The sequence below is a fragment of the Eumetopias jubatus genome, unplaced genomic scaffold (assembly GCF_037043125.1).
Source record: "Eumetopias jubatus isolate StellerSeaLion01/CBP00866 unplaced genomic scaffold, mEumJub1_p1.0 scaffold_14, whole genome shotgun sequence".
Taxonomy (NCBI): domain Eukaryota; kingdom Metazoa; phylum Chordata; class Mammalia; order Carnivora; family Otariidae; genus Eumetopias; species Eumetopias jubatus.
The window spans coordinates 49,137,866-49,157,368 of record NW_028274820.1 but is presented as its reverse complement, the minus strand read 5'-3'; the positions used below and the strand labels follow the sequence as shown (position 1 = coordinate 49,157,368).

Below are 19,503 nucleotides of genomic sequence, written 5' to 3'. Positions count from 1 at the left end.
GGCTTTATAAAATTTTCTTCTTTTTGTATTTTAGTCATTTATTTCTGTGATCTGACATTAGGAAATATATATAAAAATGCCATTAAAGAGTGCATGAACCATTAAAAATTAAGTATTACACAAACTAAAATAACTTTGGAATGCATTATTTAGAAATTAAAAATTCTTTTTATTTTTTATTTAAATTCAATTAACTAACGTATAGTGTATTATTAGTTTCCAAAGTAGAGTTCAGTGATTCATCAGTCTTGTATAATACCCAGTGCTTATTACATCACATGCCCTCCTTAATGTCCATCACCCAGTTAGCCCATCTCCCCACCCCCACCCCCACTCCAGCAACCCTCGGTTTGTTTCCTATGATTAAGAGTCTCTTATGGTTTATTGCCCTCTCTGATTTTGTCTTCTTTTATTTTTCCCTCCCTTCCCCTATGATCCTCTGTTTTATTTCTTAAATTTCACATATGAGTAAGATCATATAGTAATTGTCTTTCTCTGATTGACTTATTTCACTTAGTATAATACCCTCTAGTTCCATCCACATCATTGCAAATGGAAAGATTTCATTTTTTTTGATGGCTGAGTATATTCCATTTTATCTATATATATATACACATACATACATGCCACCTCTTCTTTATCCATTCATCTGTTGATGGACATCAGGGCTCTTTCCACAGTTTGGCAATTATGGACATTGCTACTATAAATATTGGGGTGCAGGTGCCCCTTCAGATCACTACATTTGTATCTTTGGGGTCAATACCTACTAGTGCAATTGCTGGGTCATAGTAGCTCTATTTTCAACTTTTTGGGGAACCTCTATACTATTGTCCAGAGTGGCTGCACCAGCTTGCATTCCCACCAACAGTGTAGGAGGGTTCCCCTTTCTCCACATCTTTGCCAACATCTGTCGTTTCCTGACTTGTTAATTTTAGCCATTCTGACTGGTGTGAGGTGGTATCTGATTGTGGTTTTGATTTGTATTTCCCTGATGCCGAGTGATGTTAAGCATTTTTTTATATGTCTGTTGGGTGTTTGTATGTCTTGTCTGGAGAAATGTCTTTCCTGTTTTCTGCCCGTTTCTTGATTGGATTATTTGTTTTTTGGGTGTTGAGTTTGATAAGATCTTTATAGATTTTGGATACTAGCCCTTTATTTGATATGTCATTTGCAAATATCTTCTCCCATTCTGTCGGTTGTCTTTTGGTTTTGTCTTTGGTTTTGTCGACTGTTTCCTTTGCTGTGCAAAAGCTTTTTATCCTGATGGAAGTTTCACTAGTTCATTTTTGCCCTTGCTTCCCTTGTCTTTGGCGATGTGTCTAGGAAGAAGTTGCTCTGGCTGAGGTCAAAGAGGTAGCTACCTGTGTTCTCTAGGATGCTGATGGATTCTTGTCTCACATTTAGGTCTTTCATCCGTTTTGGGTCTATTTTTGCGGATGGTGTAAGGAAATGGTCCAGTTTCATTCTTCTGCACATGGCTGTCCAATTTTCCCAACACCATTTGTTGAAGAGACTGTCTTTTTTCCATTGGATATTCTTTCCTGCTTTGTCAAAGATTAGTCGACCATAGAGTTGAAGGTCCATTTCTGGGCTCTCTATTTTTTCCCACTGATCTATGTGTCTGTTTTTGTGCCAGTACCACACATCTTGATGATTACAGCTTTGTAATATAGCTTGAGGTCTGGAATTATGATACCACCAACTTTGGTTTTCAATTTCAGTGTTCCTTTGGCTATTTGGGTTCTCTTCTTGTTCCACACAAATTTTAGGATTATTTGTTCCAGCTCCAGGGAAAACATTGATGCTATTTTAATAGGGATTGCATTGAATGTATAGATTACTCTAGGTAGCACAGACATTTTAACAATATTTGTTCTGAAATGGAAGGAAAACTTCCAAACTCTTTCCATAAGGCCAGCATTACCTTGATCCCAAAATCAGCAAAAAGGAGAATTACAGACCCATATCCCTGGTGAACATGGGTGCAAATTTTCACCAAGATACTAGCCAATGGGATCCAACAGTACATTAAAAGGATTATTCCGCCTGACCAAGTGGGATTTATTCCTGGCTGCAAGGGTGGTTCAACATCCGCAAATCAATCAATGTGATAGAACACATTAATAAAAGGAGAGAGAAGAACCATATGATCCTTTCAATAGGATGAGAAAAAGAATTTGACAAAGTATAGTGTCCTTTCTTGATTAAAACTCTTCACAGTGTAGGGATATAGGGAACATACCTCAATATTTTAAAAGCCATATATGAAAAGCAAATATCATTCTCAGTGGGGAAAAACTGAGAGCTTTTCCCCTAAGGCCAGGAACATGACAGGGATGTCCACTAACACCACTACTGTTCAACATAGTACTAGAAGTCCTAGCCCCAGCAATCAGACAACAGAAAGAAATGAAAAACATCTGAATTGACAAAGAAGATGTCAAACTCTCAGTCTTCGCAGATGACATGATACTCTATGTGGAAAACCCAAAAGACTCCACACAAAACTTGCTAGAGCTCAAACAGGAATTCAGCAAAGTGGCAGGATATAAAATCAATGCACAGAAATCAGCTGCATTTCTATACACTAACAATGAGAGAGAAGAAAGAGAAATTAAGGCATCAATCCCATATATAATTGCAGCAAAAATCATAAAATACCTAGGAATAAACCTAACCAAAGAGGCAAAGGATCTGTACTCAGAAAATTATAGAACACTCATGAAAGCAATTGAGGAAGACACAAATGGAAAAATGTTCCATGCTCATGGATTGGAAGAACTAATATTGTTAGAAATTAAAAATTCTTAACATTGTATAGTTTGTCAACTTTTTCTTTGTGCAATAATGCTGATCTTTTTATTTTTATGTTTCTTTTTCTGCAGGTCTTTAATAGATTATTGAAACTACATACTCGCATCCACAGTGGCTTCATGTTGACAGATTTCATATTTTGAAAGCTTGAGATATCTTATAATGAAACATGCCATGTGGAAATTTTGAAGCATAGAATTCTGCCAAACACCTGAATAAAGAATTCCTCACCTGGTATGTAAGAGACTTCTCACTACCACCATGACAAACCAGGAGAAGTGGGCTCACCTTAGTCCCTCAGAATTTTCCCAACTTCAGAAATATGCTGAGTGTAAGTATTCATATTGATAATATGACTTGATTTGGCATTTGTGTTAAACAAGATACTGATTATTTATAAGAACAGATTATACATCCTGTTCAGCATCGAAATCGATGTAGGTATGTCTTTTGTGTTTGCAAGTAAGTCTACTTGAGACTACCTTTTGGCATGAGAAAAAGGAAAAGGCAAAAAGCTAAATTAAATCAAGAATAAAATCTAGAAAAAAAGCAACTAGGGTGTTAGATGCAAAACTAAAACTGAAACATTCCAGGTGTAACAGAAGTAAAGCAAAAGATAAGACAATTTGGGTGAAAGGAAATTGGTGATACTGCAACTGAGAAGGACAAACAGAAGTAAGGGGGAAAAGTGAGAGTTTGTTATTGTTGCTTCTTATATTTTCTGTTTGTTAGCATAACATAGGAAAAGGACTTGTAGTTGGGAGGCATAGATACATTGTGGAGTCGGAATTAGAGGTTGTTAGAGAGAAGGTATCAGGACTTTAAGCCAACTTTTTCAAATGTGTATATTTATACAAAAGATAGGCCATGGCAATTCAATTTATAGTAGGCTATTTTTAAATATTAAGTTTCTTTACACATAAACAGTAAGATTTTATCTATAAAGAATTTTATTTTTAACATGGATTTTCAGGAATATATCTGTTTCATGAAATGAGTTTCAACTATAAATATGAATAACACCTGGGTCAAGGTGTTAAAGAGAGAAAAGGGGGTACCTAAAAAGTCTGAGGCACCAAAAGGTTGGGAAGATGATGAGTAGAGAAAAAAATAACATGTAGAGAACGTAGAAGATTGAAGAGAGTGGGGGAATAACATGGTGCCTGGAAGAAGAGAATGAAAGAAGCTTTAGAAAGAGGACAACAACTGATGGCATGCAAGAATGGAAGACGAAAAATTGAAGCAGCTGGGATGCTTATGCAGAGAGGAGGTGTGGCATACAGGAGTAAAGGAATGGATGGAGTAAGACTATGAAGGAGAGGCAGAGAGAAGAAGAATTTGAAATAATAAGTAATAGATACGTTGATGATAGTGAATAATAACATACATTTATGGGGTACAGATAAGTCAGGAACATTAATAAACAAGTGTTTATGCATATTATCTGAAAAGGCCAACTTCACAGGTTTTCTAGAATCTTCCTCACTTGTGGGCTGAAGTGTTCTGGGTGAGGTTGTGAGGGTGCTGCCCGGTGTTTGCAATGAAGATGCAAAGCCATAAGAACATGTGTATGTTCTTAGTCAATAACAAAAATTACAATAGCTATCGCTGGCGGGGGGCAGAAATTTCTGCCATCAAAATGTGCTCCTCATATTCAAAAACTGTTCCGAGGAGCTGAGAGCACAATTCACCCTCTTGTCCCATTTCGTCCAAAATGGCTGAATTCTTATCTGCATTTTTATACTTGATAATTTTGGAAATTGACTAAAAAATGATTTACCGATGTTTTCCAATTTCTATATGCTCTCTGCTGTTGTGTTATATCCAATAATTAAGTAAATAATTCTTAGCATTTTCTTTAGGGAGAATATTCTGCTTGGCACTGAAGGAACCACAGATAGGAACAGATATGTTCAAGGATGTTTAACGAAGGCTAGAAACAAATGGATAAATAAATGTCTCTGTATCTAGGCAGAATATTTTAAGTGCCACAAAGTTTGGGGTTCTGTAGGGCCTTAGTATGCAGTTGGAGATGGGGAAAGGGAAATCTTCATGGAAGAAGTAAGGTTTGAAGTGAATCTTAAAAGTAGGTTTAAGAGATCGTGGAAGTGCTTCTTTCCAAACACCAAGTGTTAGCGGCCTTACACTTTATCCGGGGCATTGGCGGCCATGACAACATTTCTGCACGAAAATTTTTGGATGCTGCGGAGCAGACTGAAGACAACATGCTTTTCTATACTATATTTCAGTTTTTTGAACAGCGAAACCAGCGTTTGCGAGGGAACCCTAACGTCACACCAGAACACTGTGAAGAACATGTTGCTTTTTTCAAACAGGTTTTTGGAGACCAAGCTCTAATGAAGCCTACAACATTCTGAAATCACTTGCTAGTTTTTTTATATATATAAAAATGTGTACGAAGTTGATTTATTGCATTAATAAACCTCTTTAAACTACAAAAAAAAGGTAGGTTTAAGGTAAATGGAGAAGAATATAATATAGATAAAAAGGAAAATTCAGCATATATTTGAGGGAGAGGAGTCATATTTAGCTATACCACAAATTAAGGGTGTAAGTACAGTTAAGGATGTAAAAATGAGATTAAATTAAAATATACAGTGCTAAACTTGAGTAAAGCAGTGAGGAGTAATTGTAGGATTTTTTTTTTTTAAGATTTTATTTATTTATTTGACAGAAACACAGCGAGAGAGGGAACACAAGCAGGGGGAGTGGGAGAGGGAGAAGCAGCCTTCCCGCGGAGCAGGGAGCCCGATGCGGGGCTCGATGCGGGGCTCGATGCTGGGCTGGATCCCAGGACCCTGGGATCATGACCTGAGCCGAAGGCAGAAACTTAACGACTGAGCCACCCAGGCACCCCAATTGTAGGATTTTAAGGGCAGAACAACAAGAACAACGAGTTTAACTTGGCAAATTCAAGGATGGTATAAGGTAATGGAAAGAGACTAGCGTCATGCCAGTGGGCTACTGGAATAGACTAAATAATGTGGATAATGAAAGATGACCAGAAAAGTGTAGATTCAGATATTATAGCATTAAAACTAACAGAGAGCTTGGGAAATAATAAAACAGAGAGAGAGAGAAAGAGAAATCGAAAATTTAGTTCCAAAGATTTGACTTGAAGAATTGGAGAATTTGGTGACATAATCCCCCAAGTAAAGAAAACATGGAGTTTGGTTTAGTTTATGATGAATTTAGCTGGATAATTAAAATATATGTTATTGTTTATGGAAGCATTAAAATAAATTAGGTAAATTATTGCCATAATAGCTAAATTATCATTTATAAAGACTGCTCAGATATTAAGATTCCACTTGAATTGATAAACAGAATTTAATACTGAAGTATTAAATACTGCTACTTTCATTTTATTGCCTAAGGAATATGGCATTCATTTAATTATATCATAAAAATGCTAGATTTAGTAATTAATTTGTGGAAGTACCTAAAACAAGTGGTAATAAAAATTGTCATAAATGTAAAAGTTGTAACATATTGAGACAAAGATTAATGAGCATTCAATAAATTGGTAGTAAGAAGTGACACATTGAGTATAAGAACATTTTAAAATTGATTTTATGAGGACACAAATTAACTGAATAACTGAGAGTTAAAAAAAAAATAGTGCAGATTCCATGATCATTAGACTTGCTACTCTTTTTTAAATAAGCAAGACTGAATGAAAAGTGCTAGACTTAATACCCCAAGAAATTTCCTGTGTAACTAGGAGGCAAAGAATATTGTGATTAGAATGTATCCTTGTATAATAAATTGCCATTGTCAAAATATAGCTGGAAACAAACATCATTCTGAAGATTATGAAAGTAGTATATTTTCCATGCAGTTTAGTGCATGTGATCAGTTTGTCAGCAGGATTTAAGCATCAGATTTTTCATATTGCAGTGCAGCATTGACAGTTACATTCCTCCATTGTCTAATAGAAAATGGTATATTGGATTCACTTTCCTGACTTTGTTTTGTAGCTTTCAATAAGAAGCTGTTTGTATGCATTAAATTAAATGAAAAACAAGTTACTGTTTTAAGGTTAAATTTGCAGCACGCTAAGATTATATGTGCTATATATATCAAATAAGTGTTTCATATGCAAAGAGTAAGAGGAGCAGTAAGTTCCCAGGGACTATTATAAGGACACTAATCCAGTTGGGGCCCCACTCTCATGACTTCAGCTCGTTCTAATTACCTCCCAAAGACCGCTTCTATTGGAGTCTAGTATATCAACGTATGCCTTTGGTGGGGACACATTTTAGTTTCTCAACTTGGGCTTTTCTTGTGATCATTTGGGGAAAAACAGAGTGATATTGGCACATCACTCCTAGTTAGACAGCTAGCACATCAGACAGCTTGTATTCAAATCCTCAGCCTCCATATTTTAGATTTCTCATTTGGGGAAAGTTACTTAACATCTCTGTGTCCCATTTTTCACACTTGTAAAATGCGGAAAAAAATCAATATGTCAAGGGTTGCGAGTATTAAATCTAATGAGTTAATAATATATGTCAAATCATGATAGCAGTGCCTGGCAAGTTGTAAATGATATAGCTGTTTACAATGATTGTTTTAATAAGAAGGAAGTGAGTGTGTTCTTTGGGCTGTTTGAATGTATTGTTGGTGATCAATAGAAAAGTGCCACGTTTTGGAGCACAGTCAGTGTCTTCCCCCGCTGCTCTAAGACTAGATTCTTCCCACAAGGTAGAAACTTCTGGTGCTATTGGCAGCCTCGGTTCTGTGTTGTCCCCACAAATGCTTAAGGCAGCTAATGTGAAGCCTGCTGTGGTTGCCTACAGCATGCTGAGACCATGCTCCTGTTTAGGGTTTTAGGCTGAGTCACTCCATGGGAAACACTTCCATTGATATGTGGGAGAGCCGTATAATTTTCTTTCCCACTCTTTATATAAAGTCATCCAAACTGTTGTTACGAGATAGAGAGCTCTCGCTCCTGCCGTGTAGAGAATTGAGCTTATCACATTATTAGTTTGCCAGGGCTTCCTGCTGTGGTTTCACGGCATAGCAAAGGGTTAAGATACTCCAGGTCTTTTCATGGATGACAATACTGTCTTTGTAAAATCTACACGCTGTTTCCAAGTGATTCATTATCTGCCCACATATTGTCACTTAGGTTTAGCTCTTTATTTGTTATATATAAAGTGTGTTATATAGCATGCCAATTATTTTTGAAAAATACTGTGTTATTACGGTGGGAGCACTTCCAAATTTTCATAAATTTTATGCTCTTTATAGCAGCTGGCATTGTGGAGAGGTGCAGAATTATGACGAACGTGTTCTTTTCAGTAAGGACCAGTATGCCTAATATTTGGCCCTACTGTACAGTTTCTTCCTTGGAGAGAGGCATGTCGCCTGGCTTAGTGGAAAGAGCACAGGCTTTGCAGGCAGACTAATATTTGATAGTGTTGAGCCCCAGCCCCACCACCGTTCTGTACTTTGAGTGGTTTGACCTTTATTTGGAATGTTACATAGACTACTCGGGCCTCAGCTTTGACACCTGGAAAAGTAGAATCCACTTCAAAGAATTGTTGTAGCATTTAATGAGACAGTAAACATCATCAGAACAAATAATAGATTTTGAGTGCCCTAATCTAAACAATGTACGAGTGTTAACTCATTTAATACAACACACCTCAGAGGGAGGCAAATGATCTATCTCTTCCAGGCAGATTACCCAGCACATAGCAATGGCACAATGAATGATGAAGATCAAAACGGTCATAATTCATTTATGTTTCTTATGAAGATCAGTATGTTAATAAATGGGTTATTAATCATGTTTCCAAAATAGGGAAAGCTGGACTCTGGGATTTAGGTCCTCACATCTCCACCAGCCATAGCCATCTCTCAAAGGTTTTTATATACAGGACAAAGCAGGGAGGCAAAGCTGCTAACTATGGCTTTGGCCTCAAAATATCTTTCTGGTCTCTTACCGTGGTAGATTGGACTGGATCATGTGTGAACGTCAGTGAAGCTCTACCTAAAATAGAGGCAGATTTCAGTATTCCTCCTGCATTCATTCTGCCGGTGCCTGGAACCTCCCTCACTCTTCCTTTATGAAAAGCATGGGAGGAGAAAGAGAGATAAGAAAATCGTGAAACAATTGTAAATAGAAATATGGTAAAACCCTTTTCCATTCTAAGTAGCCTTACTCTCCTGAGAAACTCTACCCTCTAGCATGATGATCTAATGTGTGTTTGAGATATGTTTTGTGCTTGATCCATACAAGATGGGACAAAGAAAATGGAGGGAAAGAGACCTGACCTCTCCCCTGTGGCCATTAAATTTATTGTTAAGCAAATTTAGGTCACATATTAGTCCTCTTTCTAATTTGTCATGATGCAGTTTGCTTTTGATTTTGGCCTCTGCCCTGTATTAGATTGGCTCTATTTTGGGAGGCCAAACCATTTAATGATAATTACTTTCTTTGCATAAAACAAAAGAATAAATGACACAGGGTCATGTAGCAGAGTGACTGGGAGTACGTAATTTGGTATTTTATAAAATGAGGCGAGTTCTAGTGCTGTGCTCAGTCTCCTCACCCATGTCCTGGGATTGTGATGATGGTTAAATGTGAAAATGCCCGTAAATGCTCAGGACTCAATATGTTATTGTTATGATGATGATCATGATGGTGATAAATGAGGTAGTTTGATATCAGAAGAGAGCTTTTTTTTAATAAAAAATTTTTAGGCCTATTCATTTATACTACTTATGTGAAAAGTCTTGACTTTGCCCTGATACTTGGTCTGAAATTGGAATCAGCAACTCTATTTTAGATAATACATGTCTCTCATTTCCGACCCTGTTTCTTCTGATTCACATTGATTAACTCAGCAGTTCCTGGCTTTGACCCAGATTTTATTTCTGGAATGTATGTTGGCTGCATAATCTCTTTTGCCTCATTTCTGGCTCTGTTTCCTATTTGTTGTACTGTTTCAGACTGATTTTCTCCTTGGTAGCTTCTCTGGGTACATATATGTCTTAAATCTTTTTTTTTTTTTTTTTTACAGATTTTATTTATTTGAGAGAGAGAGAGAGAGAATGAGAGATAGAGAGATAGCATGAGGGGGGAAGGGTCAGAGGAAGAAGCAGGCTCCCCGCCGAGCAGGTAGCCCGATGTGGGACTCGATCCCGGAACTCCAAGATCATGACCTGAGCCGAAGGCAGGCGCTTAACCAACTGAGCCACCCAGGTGCCCATCTTAAATCTTTTAATAATGAAATTTGCAATGGTGAAAGAAAGTAATATCTATCAATGTCTAAATTCCATTATTTTTGTGTCCTAAAGACAACAAATCTCCAATAATTATTTTAAACATCTATTTTTCCAACTTCTCAAACTTGCCAAAAAAAAAAAAAATCAACTCAAAAACAGCTCTTTTAAGGCTTATGTTCAAACAAACTTTAATATTGAAGTTAGGACTTCTATGAAGTATTGGTCGAGGTGGGCCAAATTGTTAACGACTGAAAAATTCACAAAATCTCAGTGGCTTAATGAAATAGGAGCTGATTTCTTGATCATATTTTATTTCCAAATCTGAGTCAGCAAATGGTTAATTTCACTTTGTCCTTGATCAAGTCCCAGTTAGATGGAACAGTCGTCAACTTCAAAAATTGGCAGATGCTATGGCAGAGACAAACAGAGAGCTTGAGAATTGAGGGTTGGCTCTTAAGCCTTCTCCCTGGCAATGATATGCTTAGATTTATTTTGCCTAAGCAAGCCACATGAATCATCTAATTCCAAGTGAGTAGAGAAATGCCTTATTTCTGTCTGCCCACTGTCAGGGGAGCACTAAAACATTTGGTGAAAATTATTAATGTGGCCAGTATCACACAAATAAAATGGAACCTACCATTGACTTTGGAACCTTAATCATCATAATCTCTTTAAGCTTCTATTTTCCTATAAAATGAGGATGTTAATTCCCATCAAAAAATAACAACTATTATTTTATCACTAACATTAATATGATAAATTCATAACAAAATTTATCACTAAGAATCATGCATATTGAATTCTGTACTTCATTCTTAACTCAGTTATAAAGGTTGTTATTTGCCGAAAGTTTCCTTCATCATCACCTTCCCCATTATAGCAGAAGTGCTATACACACAGATGCAAGTACACAGACTAGAGGGACTTAATTTTACTCAATGGTCGTTATTCAGCCAACAGGACTTAGAACCTTTTATTCTTTATTACATTTGGCTTTGGTTAATACAGAAATGAATATTTTGGTGCTTTCAGTCAAAGAACCTAGTATATTCAGATAGACAAATAATGTGGCAGATGATGATAAAGCAATTAAATATATTCTCTGAGTGTTATATATACAAGGCATTTTATTGAGATATAGTTAACTATAAGATTGTTTTAATTTTAGGTGTACAACATAATGATTTAAGATGTATTGCAAAATGATCACCATGATAAGTTAAGTTAACATCTGTCACCACACATAGTTACAATTTTTTTTTTTTTTTTTTTTATGGTGAGAACCTTTAAGATCTACTCTCTTAGCAACTTCCAAATAACACGATATGGTATTATTAACTGTAGTCACCATACTGTACATTATGTTCTCAGGACTTACTTATAATTAGAAGTTTATACCTTTTGACCTCCTTCCCTCATTTTCACCAAACCCACATACCCTACCCTTATCCTTGGGCAACCTTCGGTCAGTTTTCTAGATCTGCAAGTTCAGGCTTTTTAAGATTCCACATATAAGTGAGATCATACCGCATTTGTCTTTCATGTCTGACATTTTTTACTTAGCATAATGCCTCAAAGTCCACACATGTCACAAACAGCTGGATGTCCTTTCTCATGGCTGAATAATATTTGTGTGTGTGTATGTGTGTGTGTGTGTGTGTATAACACGTTTTCTTTATCTATTCATTCGTCTGTGGATAGATTGTTTCTGTGTCTTGGCTATTGTAAATAATACTGCAACAAACATGGAGGTGCAAATATCTTTTCGAGTTAGGGTTTTCATTTCCTTTGGATATAGTCCCAAAAGTGGGATTGCTAGATCATATGGTGGTTCTATGTTTAATTTTTGAGGGACCTCCACACTCTTTTTCACAGTAGTTGTACCAATTTACATTTCTACCAACAGTGTACAAAGTTTCCCTTTTTTCCACATCTTCTCCAGCACTTATGTTTTGCCTTTTTGATAATAGCCATTTTAACAGGTGTGCAATGATATCTCGTTGTGTTTTGATTTGCATTTCTCTAATGTTTAGTGATATTGAGCATCTTCTTATGTACTTATTGGTATATGATCTGCAAATATGCCTCTTACACAGCCAGGGAATTTTCCTCTGCCATCTCTGCTTTGTGCCCTGGGGGCAGGGGGGTAGTAGTTAAGAACGAATTCTATTTGCTATGGACTGGAGGGACCTGCAAACATAAGCCCTGCTGGCCAGCAGAACCAGATGATCAAGGGATGCATCCCCTGGGCAGCAGCCGCAAAAGCCTGGTACCCGATATGTGTACTGGTTCCTTTCCAGTTGATACAGAGAGAGGGGGAGCGCTAGCTTCCCTATTTCTTGGGGAATATTGCATTAGGTCCTTTAGATATGTGTTAAATTAGAAGATTGCCCCTTAGGCCACAGCCTTTTTTTTTTGTCTTCCAGTTTTATTGAGAAGTAATTGACATATGTCACTGTTTAGGTTAGAGGCATACAGTGTGGTGGTTTGACTCACATACATTGTGAAATGATTAAAATAGGTTCAGCTAACATCTGTTTTCTCTTATAGATAAAATAAAAGATAGAAAAAAAAGAGAAAAAAGTCTTCTTCTTGTGATGAGAACTCTTAGGATTTACTCTTTTAACAACATTCTTATGTATCATACAGCAATGTTAGCTATGATCATCATGATATACATACATCCCTAGCATTTATTTATCTTAAAAGGGGTAGTTTGTACTTTTTGATCACCTTCTTCCAACACCCCTGTCCCACGAGCCTCCACCTTTGGTAACCACAAGCTTATCTCTTTTTCTATAAGGTTTGTTTGTTTGTTTGTTTTTAGATTCCACATGTAAGTGAGGTCAAATGGTGTTTGTCTTTATCTGACTTATTTCACTTAGCATAATGCCTTCAAATTCCACCCATGGATTCTTCATCACAATGGATTTCTTGGTTTTTTAATGGCTGAATAATACCACTATACAGAAACATACATACACACACACACCTTATTGATCCATGCATCTATCAAAGGACGCTTAGGTTATTTCCATGTCTTGGCTATTGCAAATAATGCTCCTGTAAACATGGGCATGCAGATATGTTTTTGAATTAGGGTTTTCACTTCCTTTGGCTATATTCCCAGGAGTGGAATTGCTGGATCATATGTTAGTTCTATTTTTCATTTTTTGAGGATCTTCTATACTGTTTTCCATAGTGGCTGCACCAATTTACATTCCCACCAACAGTACATGGGGGTTCATTTTTCTTTGCATCCACACCAGCACTTGTTGCCTCTCATCTTTTTGATGGTGGCTATTCTAACAGGCATGAGGTAATATATCACTGTGATTTTAATTTCCATTTTCTCAGTGACTAGTGATGTTGAGCATCTTCTCATGTACCTGTCGGCCATTGATATATCTTTGGAGAAATGCCAATTCATGTCCTTTGCCCATTTTTAAATTGGGTTATTTGTGGTTTTGCTATTGAGTTGTATGAGTTCTTTATAGATTTTGATTATTACACCTTATCAGATATATGGTTTGCAAATATTTTTCCCCATTCCATGGATTTTTTTTTCATGTTGTTGTTGGTTTTTCTTATTTTTCCTTTTTTAAATTTTTTAATTAAATTGTAGTTAGTTAACATACAGTGCAATATTTGTTTCAGGAATAAAATTCAGTGATTCATCACTTACATACAACACCCAATGTTCATCACAGCAAGTGCTCCCCTAATACCCATCACCCATCTAGCCCATCCCCCACCCACCTCTCTCCATTGATCCTAAGTTTGTTCTCTGCTTTTAAGAGTCTCCTATGTTTTGTTCCCTTTCTTTTTTCCTTTTCTTTTCCTTTTTTTTTTTTGATGGTTTATTTTTAATTGGAGAGCTTTCTTACTTTGATATAGACCTACTTGTTGTTTGTTTTTATTTTGATATAGACCTACTTGTATTTTTTTTATTTTGTTGCTTGTGCTTTAGGACTCATATCTAGGACTCATTACAAGACCCATATCAAGGAGCTTTATTTCCCCTTGTTTTCTTCTAGGAGTTTCATGCCTTTAGGTCTTATATTTAAGTCCTTAATCCATTTTGTATTAATTTTTGTGAGTGGTGTTGTTATGGGTCCAGTTTAATTTTTTTACATGTGAATATCTAATTATCCCAGCATTATTTATTAAAAAATTGTCTTTTCTCCTTTGAGTGGTCTTGCCTTCCTTGTCAAATATTAGTTGACTTTATACATTGGGCTTATTTTTGGACTCTTGATACTGTTTCATTGGTCTATTTGTCTGTTTTTATGTCATTACCATACTGTTTTGATGACCATAACTTTATAGTATAACTCAAAATCAGGAAGTGTGATACCTCCTGTTTTGTCTTGGGATTTCTTTAGCTATTCAGGGTCTTTGTGGTTCCTTATATATTTTAGGAGTGTTTTTCTACTTCTATAAAAAATGCCATTGGAATCTTGATAGACATTACATTGAATCTATAAATAGATTTTGGTAGTGTTGACATTTTGACAGTAATCTTCCCATCCATACACACTGGATACCTTTTCACTTATGTGTGTCTCCTTTGATTTCTTTTATGAGTGTCATACAGTTTTCAGAGTAGAGATTGTTTACCTCTTTAGGTAAATTTAATCCTAAGTATTTTATTGTTTCAATGCTATTGTAAATGGGATCGATTTCTTTATTTCCTTTTTCAGAAAATTTATTTTTAATAGGCCACAGCTTTTAAGATAAGCAAATAGGCCTTTAGTCGGCTGCCTCTGTGCTGGACCTGGGGCTTAGCTCCATTGAGTTTGGGCGAGTATGTTAAGAACTGTTTCTTGGGGTGCCTGGGTGGCTCAGTCAGTTAAGTGTCTGCCTTCGGCTCAGGTCATGATCTCAGGGTTCTGGTATCGAGTCTTGCATCAAGCTCCCTGCTTAGCGGGGTGTCTGCTTCTCTCCCTCTCTCTGCCTGCCGCTACCCCTTCTTGTGCTCTCTCAATTTCTCTCTCTGACAAATAAATAAAATTAAAAAAAAAAAGAACTGTTTCTTAGTTCACTATAGCCCGTTTCCTGGACACCAGCACTGTTGGCTTTCAAAGCTAGATGTTTTGGGGGTTCATTTCTCAGAAGGAGGTAATAAGATTTGGGAAACCAGATGTGGGGTTCAACGTCTCATGTTCAACCTCCTTCAGCTCCTCAGGGTTAAGCTGGCAGTTTTGTTTCCTTCTGATTCTCTGTTACCATGATGGGGGTAGGGTTTATGGCAAGATTGTGTCTCAGTCCCTTCTACCTGTTTCATTGTGGGTTTTCTCATTTGCCTGATGTGTCAAAGTCATTCTAGCTTATGGATTTCTTTCATATGGAATTGCTCTATATGTAACTGTAGATTTGGTGTGTTCATGGGTGGAGGTGAGTTCAGGAGCCTCTTACATTGCCATCTTGATTCAAAGTCTGTGCAAGACACTTGGAGAGCTTTTAATTCTGCTTCCTGTGGATAGGAGTTGAGAGGGGAATGGTATTTTAATTTTAATTGAAAGTATTGGATAGGGATAAGAAAAATAGGGAAATTCCAAGCAGTTATCAGAACATGTGCTGAGGCATGACATACTGTGACACATTAGCAGATAGTTGGACGTGTGTGTTGGTGTATGTACATATTTTTGTAGGAGCATGTATGATGTGTTTACATGTACATGCATAAAAGTGCTTAAGACAAAGCTGATCAGCAATAGTCATAAAAGATGGGTCTGTGAATGCCATAATAAAAGATTGTCTATTATCATATACTTATTGGGAGACATTGAAGATAGTATTAGAAAGGATAGTGAAATTATAAGATTTTAATTTCAGAAAGAAGTATGTATAGAATAACTTTTTGATTAAAGGGAGACTAAAACAATTAGGAGAATATTTTTCTAGTACAAGTTGTGGAATACACAGGGTTAAATGAAGTTTAAGGTATTGCTAACAGAGAGATAATTACATATTAGAGAGAGTATCTAGAGGTAGAATAAATCAGGTACAATCACCATTGGGGTATGAGGACTAAGGAAGGTAGATGGGGTACTCCAGCTTGGGAATAGTGTGGTTTTCTTAATCCAGGAAAGGAATACAAAGAAAAAACAAGATAACTAATTAATTAATTAATAACAGGTTTAGAGAGAAATGGCTTGATTTTGGACATTTTAAACCATAGTTTTCTATCCATCTAATGATTGAAGATATGAATTAGATTCTTTGGCATACAGATCTGGAGCTCAAGAAATAAATCAGAACTGGAGTTATAGAATGGTTGTGCTTTTGCATTGTGGGTGGTAATCATACAATGAGAATAGATTAGGTGACCCAGTGGAAGAAAATTGAGCAAGGAGAGAAAGATGGAGAAGGAGTGCTAGAGATCATTGTGTTCACAAGGCAGTTAGAAGATGAGATATCTGTGAAAGCAATTGGAATATAGTACCTAGAAAGGAAGGAGGAAATAACTGAATGACTAGTATTCTACAATCTAAAGAAAAGTGTTTTCAGAAGGTGAGATGTAACTTAATAACCAAAATGTGCCCAGAATTTTCATCATTCACAGTGTTACTGGTGATTTTAACAAAGATTTTTTTTTTCTTAGAATAGTAAATGCAGTGGGATGAGTGGAAGAGAGAGAGAATACATACACACTATTTTTTTTAATAGAATCTGAGCCATTAAAAGAAAGAGCAAAAATTATGGCTAAAATGAATACAGTAAAGAGAAGGATTTTGTTCTTTCACATAGGAGAGAAGACATGTCCATAGTGGCAGAAAGGGCATCATATCAAGGGAACAACTTGTGATGAAAGATTCTGAACCTATGGCCAAATCTTAATTTTTGTTTTGGTTTTATTCAATTTTCTTAAGTTCACCTCTACTCTTTATTTTTTTAACATATTAGTTTTAGCCTTTAACAAGTTACATAATCTTTCTAAACTTTAATTTTCTCAACTGTGTAATTAAGAAAATAATAAAGCCTATCTCACAAGATTGCTGGAAGACTCAAATAAAATACTATGTATGGAAATGCTTTGTAAACTGCAAACCACCATATGTAAGTTAATTACTGCTTTCATTATAGTTACCATTAGAATGTTCTGAGTTATCTTTATACTATTTCTTTTCTTCTTCTGCAGTACAATATCTCTGCTTATCCCAAATACACATTTATAATTTCACTGTTTGTTAAATTTTACAGTTTGCTTCAATGGATTATATGAAAAATACCCACCTGCTCATTGTGCCCCAATTTTTTCACTTTTACCTATTGTGGGGGAGAACATTGCCAAGATTTTACCCCACTCACAATGTAGCAATTTAGTGTGCTGCGGATTTATGATGCTAGAAGACATGATACTCCTGGATCATAGGAAAAGAACATTATTAACCATGTCACAACAGACAGCAATCACCTCAGGTTTTCATTGTTATCTCCACTTTAGTTCTCATGGGGAAACATGAAAAGGCCAGGTGACCTCTGTACAAGCAGTGAGTTGAGTTATAGGAGAGGAATCCTAAGTTTAGGGAACCTGAATCTTTTATAATGGATGGGAAACAAAGTTGCCTTTTGCTCAAGAGAAGGTCACAATCTATGTCTCCCAAGGGTTTTCACTACAAAAATATCTGTGAAATGATGGTCTGGAATAAAAGTCATCTCTGTTTGTTAAGACTTGCAGAAACATGAAAGAAATATTGAGAATTATTCCCAAGTAAACATAAGCTTATGATAGTCATTACCACCATAATCAGTTCCAGAGGTTGATGAAAACACGTTTTCCTATCAGATTGCCTTTTAGTTTATATAAAGGTAGCCTTATATTTGGGCCCAGAGTCTCTTTGTCTTCATCTCTGACCTTCTTTCTTTCCCTTTATTCTAATTCTCTGTTTTCAGATTCCTATCTGTGAACATTTTCAAGTTAGAGGTAGACTCACCACTTGTCTGTATTCATCAAGGAAGGTTGAAAGGGAATCCATTTAGTTGGTAGTATTTTAGAGCCAAGCCATTAAAAATAGGCTTAATTCTTCCATTTTATTGAAGAAGTAAACCTCTTAAAACACAGACATATCCCTCCCCCACGCACACATCTTTTTCTTGCAAGTGTCATGGAGGAAAATTTTTCTTATACCTTTTAATGTTCTTTTAGCTAACCTAAGAATTAAATTGACAATGAGACCAATTAACAGGAGAAAAAAACCCAAAGTTTAATTACATGCACATAAAGGCCCAATAATAAAATTGAAACCTAAAGAAACGACCAAAGCTATCAGAGGGGAGGTGGGTTGGGATATGCATTAAATAGGTATGGGGATTAAGAAGTACACTTGTGATGAACATTGAGTGTTGTATGGAAGTGTTCAATCACTATATTGTACAACTGAAACTAATATTACACTGTATGTCAACTAACTAGAATTTGAATAAAAACTTAAAAGAAATGACCAAAACAGGCAGTTTTTATACTTTTTAGACAAAGAAACATAAATATGTGAGACTTGACAAGACAAAGAAAACTTATACTTGGGAACTTTAATTGGTAAGGAATTCTAAACAGGATTTGGGCTAGAGTATTTAGTAAAAGTAACAAGGTTTGTTTACATAGTCTTCTCAGCTCTCAATTCCCTAACTCTGGTGCTCAGAATGTCTCTTTACCTCCTGGTACAGGGAGGATATCGTTCATGTGGGAGGTTTATTTCCTGCTTTCTAGAGAAAAAGATGGGTCAGAGTGTTTTTCTTGCCCTGACTCTTTCTTAAGTAACTTTAATGTAGCATAATCAATATGCCAAAGGGTCATATTTTGGGGCAGGTTGCCCTGGGCCCTCACACAAGTATCAATCACCATTAACTTATTTTTTAGTGCTTTATTGTTGAACGAACACAGAAAGGAAGGATTTGGGGGAAAAGGGACACATAGACTAGATAGTCTCTCCTTTTGCTGAATGGTTTGAGAACTTGGAATTGAATAAATGTTGAAGATGCAATTGACCTTCTGTCCAATGTTGTAAGTGCCTTTGAAGCAGAATGCATTACTATTTGAGCTGCTATAGCTGCCAAATGATAAGTAACTTCTAGACCATTTTTAAGCTTAGTTTTTTTACTAGATTGCGATAATCCACTGTCCCTTGAAACTTACCCTCAAACTGAAGTCAGTGGAGAACAAAGGCTCTCACATTAAAAATCAAGAGAAGAGCAAAATGCTGGTAGCTGCAGCTTTGACTTGGACAGGAGAGTCTCCCAGCTGTTTACAAAATTCTGCCAACTATTCCTGGTTTGTAGTTTCCCCATGGATATTAGAGATTAGTCATTTTTTTCCTGCCAAATGAGTCTTTCTCTAGAAATTAACTCATAAAAGCTCTGCCTTAGTTAGAAGGTATTCAAGGAAGGTAGTCTATAATGAATCCCACAGATTCATAGAACAGA

The 19,503-nt window shown here is 36.3% G+C and overlaps 1 protein-coding gene across 6 annotated transcripts in view; it reads left to right on the top strand.

The window, feature by feature from the left end:
• Window positions 1–3,078: 3,078 nt before the first annotated feature.
• The window catches only part of DGKB (diacylglycerol kinase beta), a 638,091-nt gene continuing 621,666 nt past the window's right edge, over window positions 3,079–19,503 (top strand). For all 6 annotated transcript variants that reach the window (XM_028119240.2, XM_028119224.2, XM_028119215.2 and 3 more), the window contains exon 1: window positions 3,079–3,148. In XM_028119240.2, coding sequence (XP_027975041.1) covers window positions 3,079–3,148 — 70 coding nt within the window. The remainder of the gene's footprint in view (window positions 3,149–19,503) is intronic.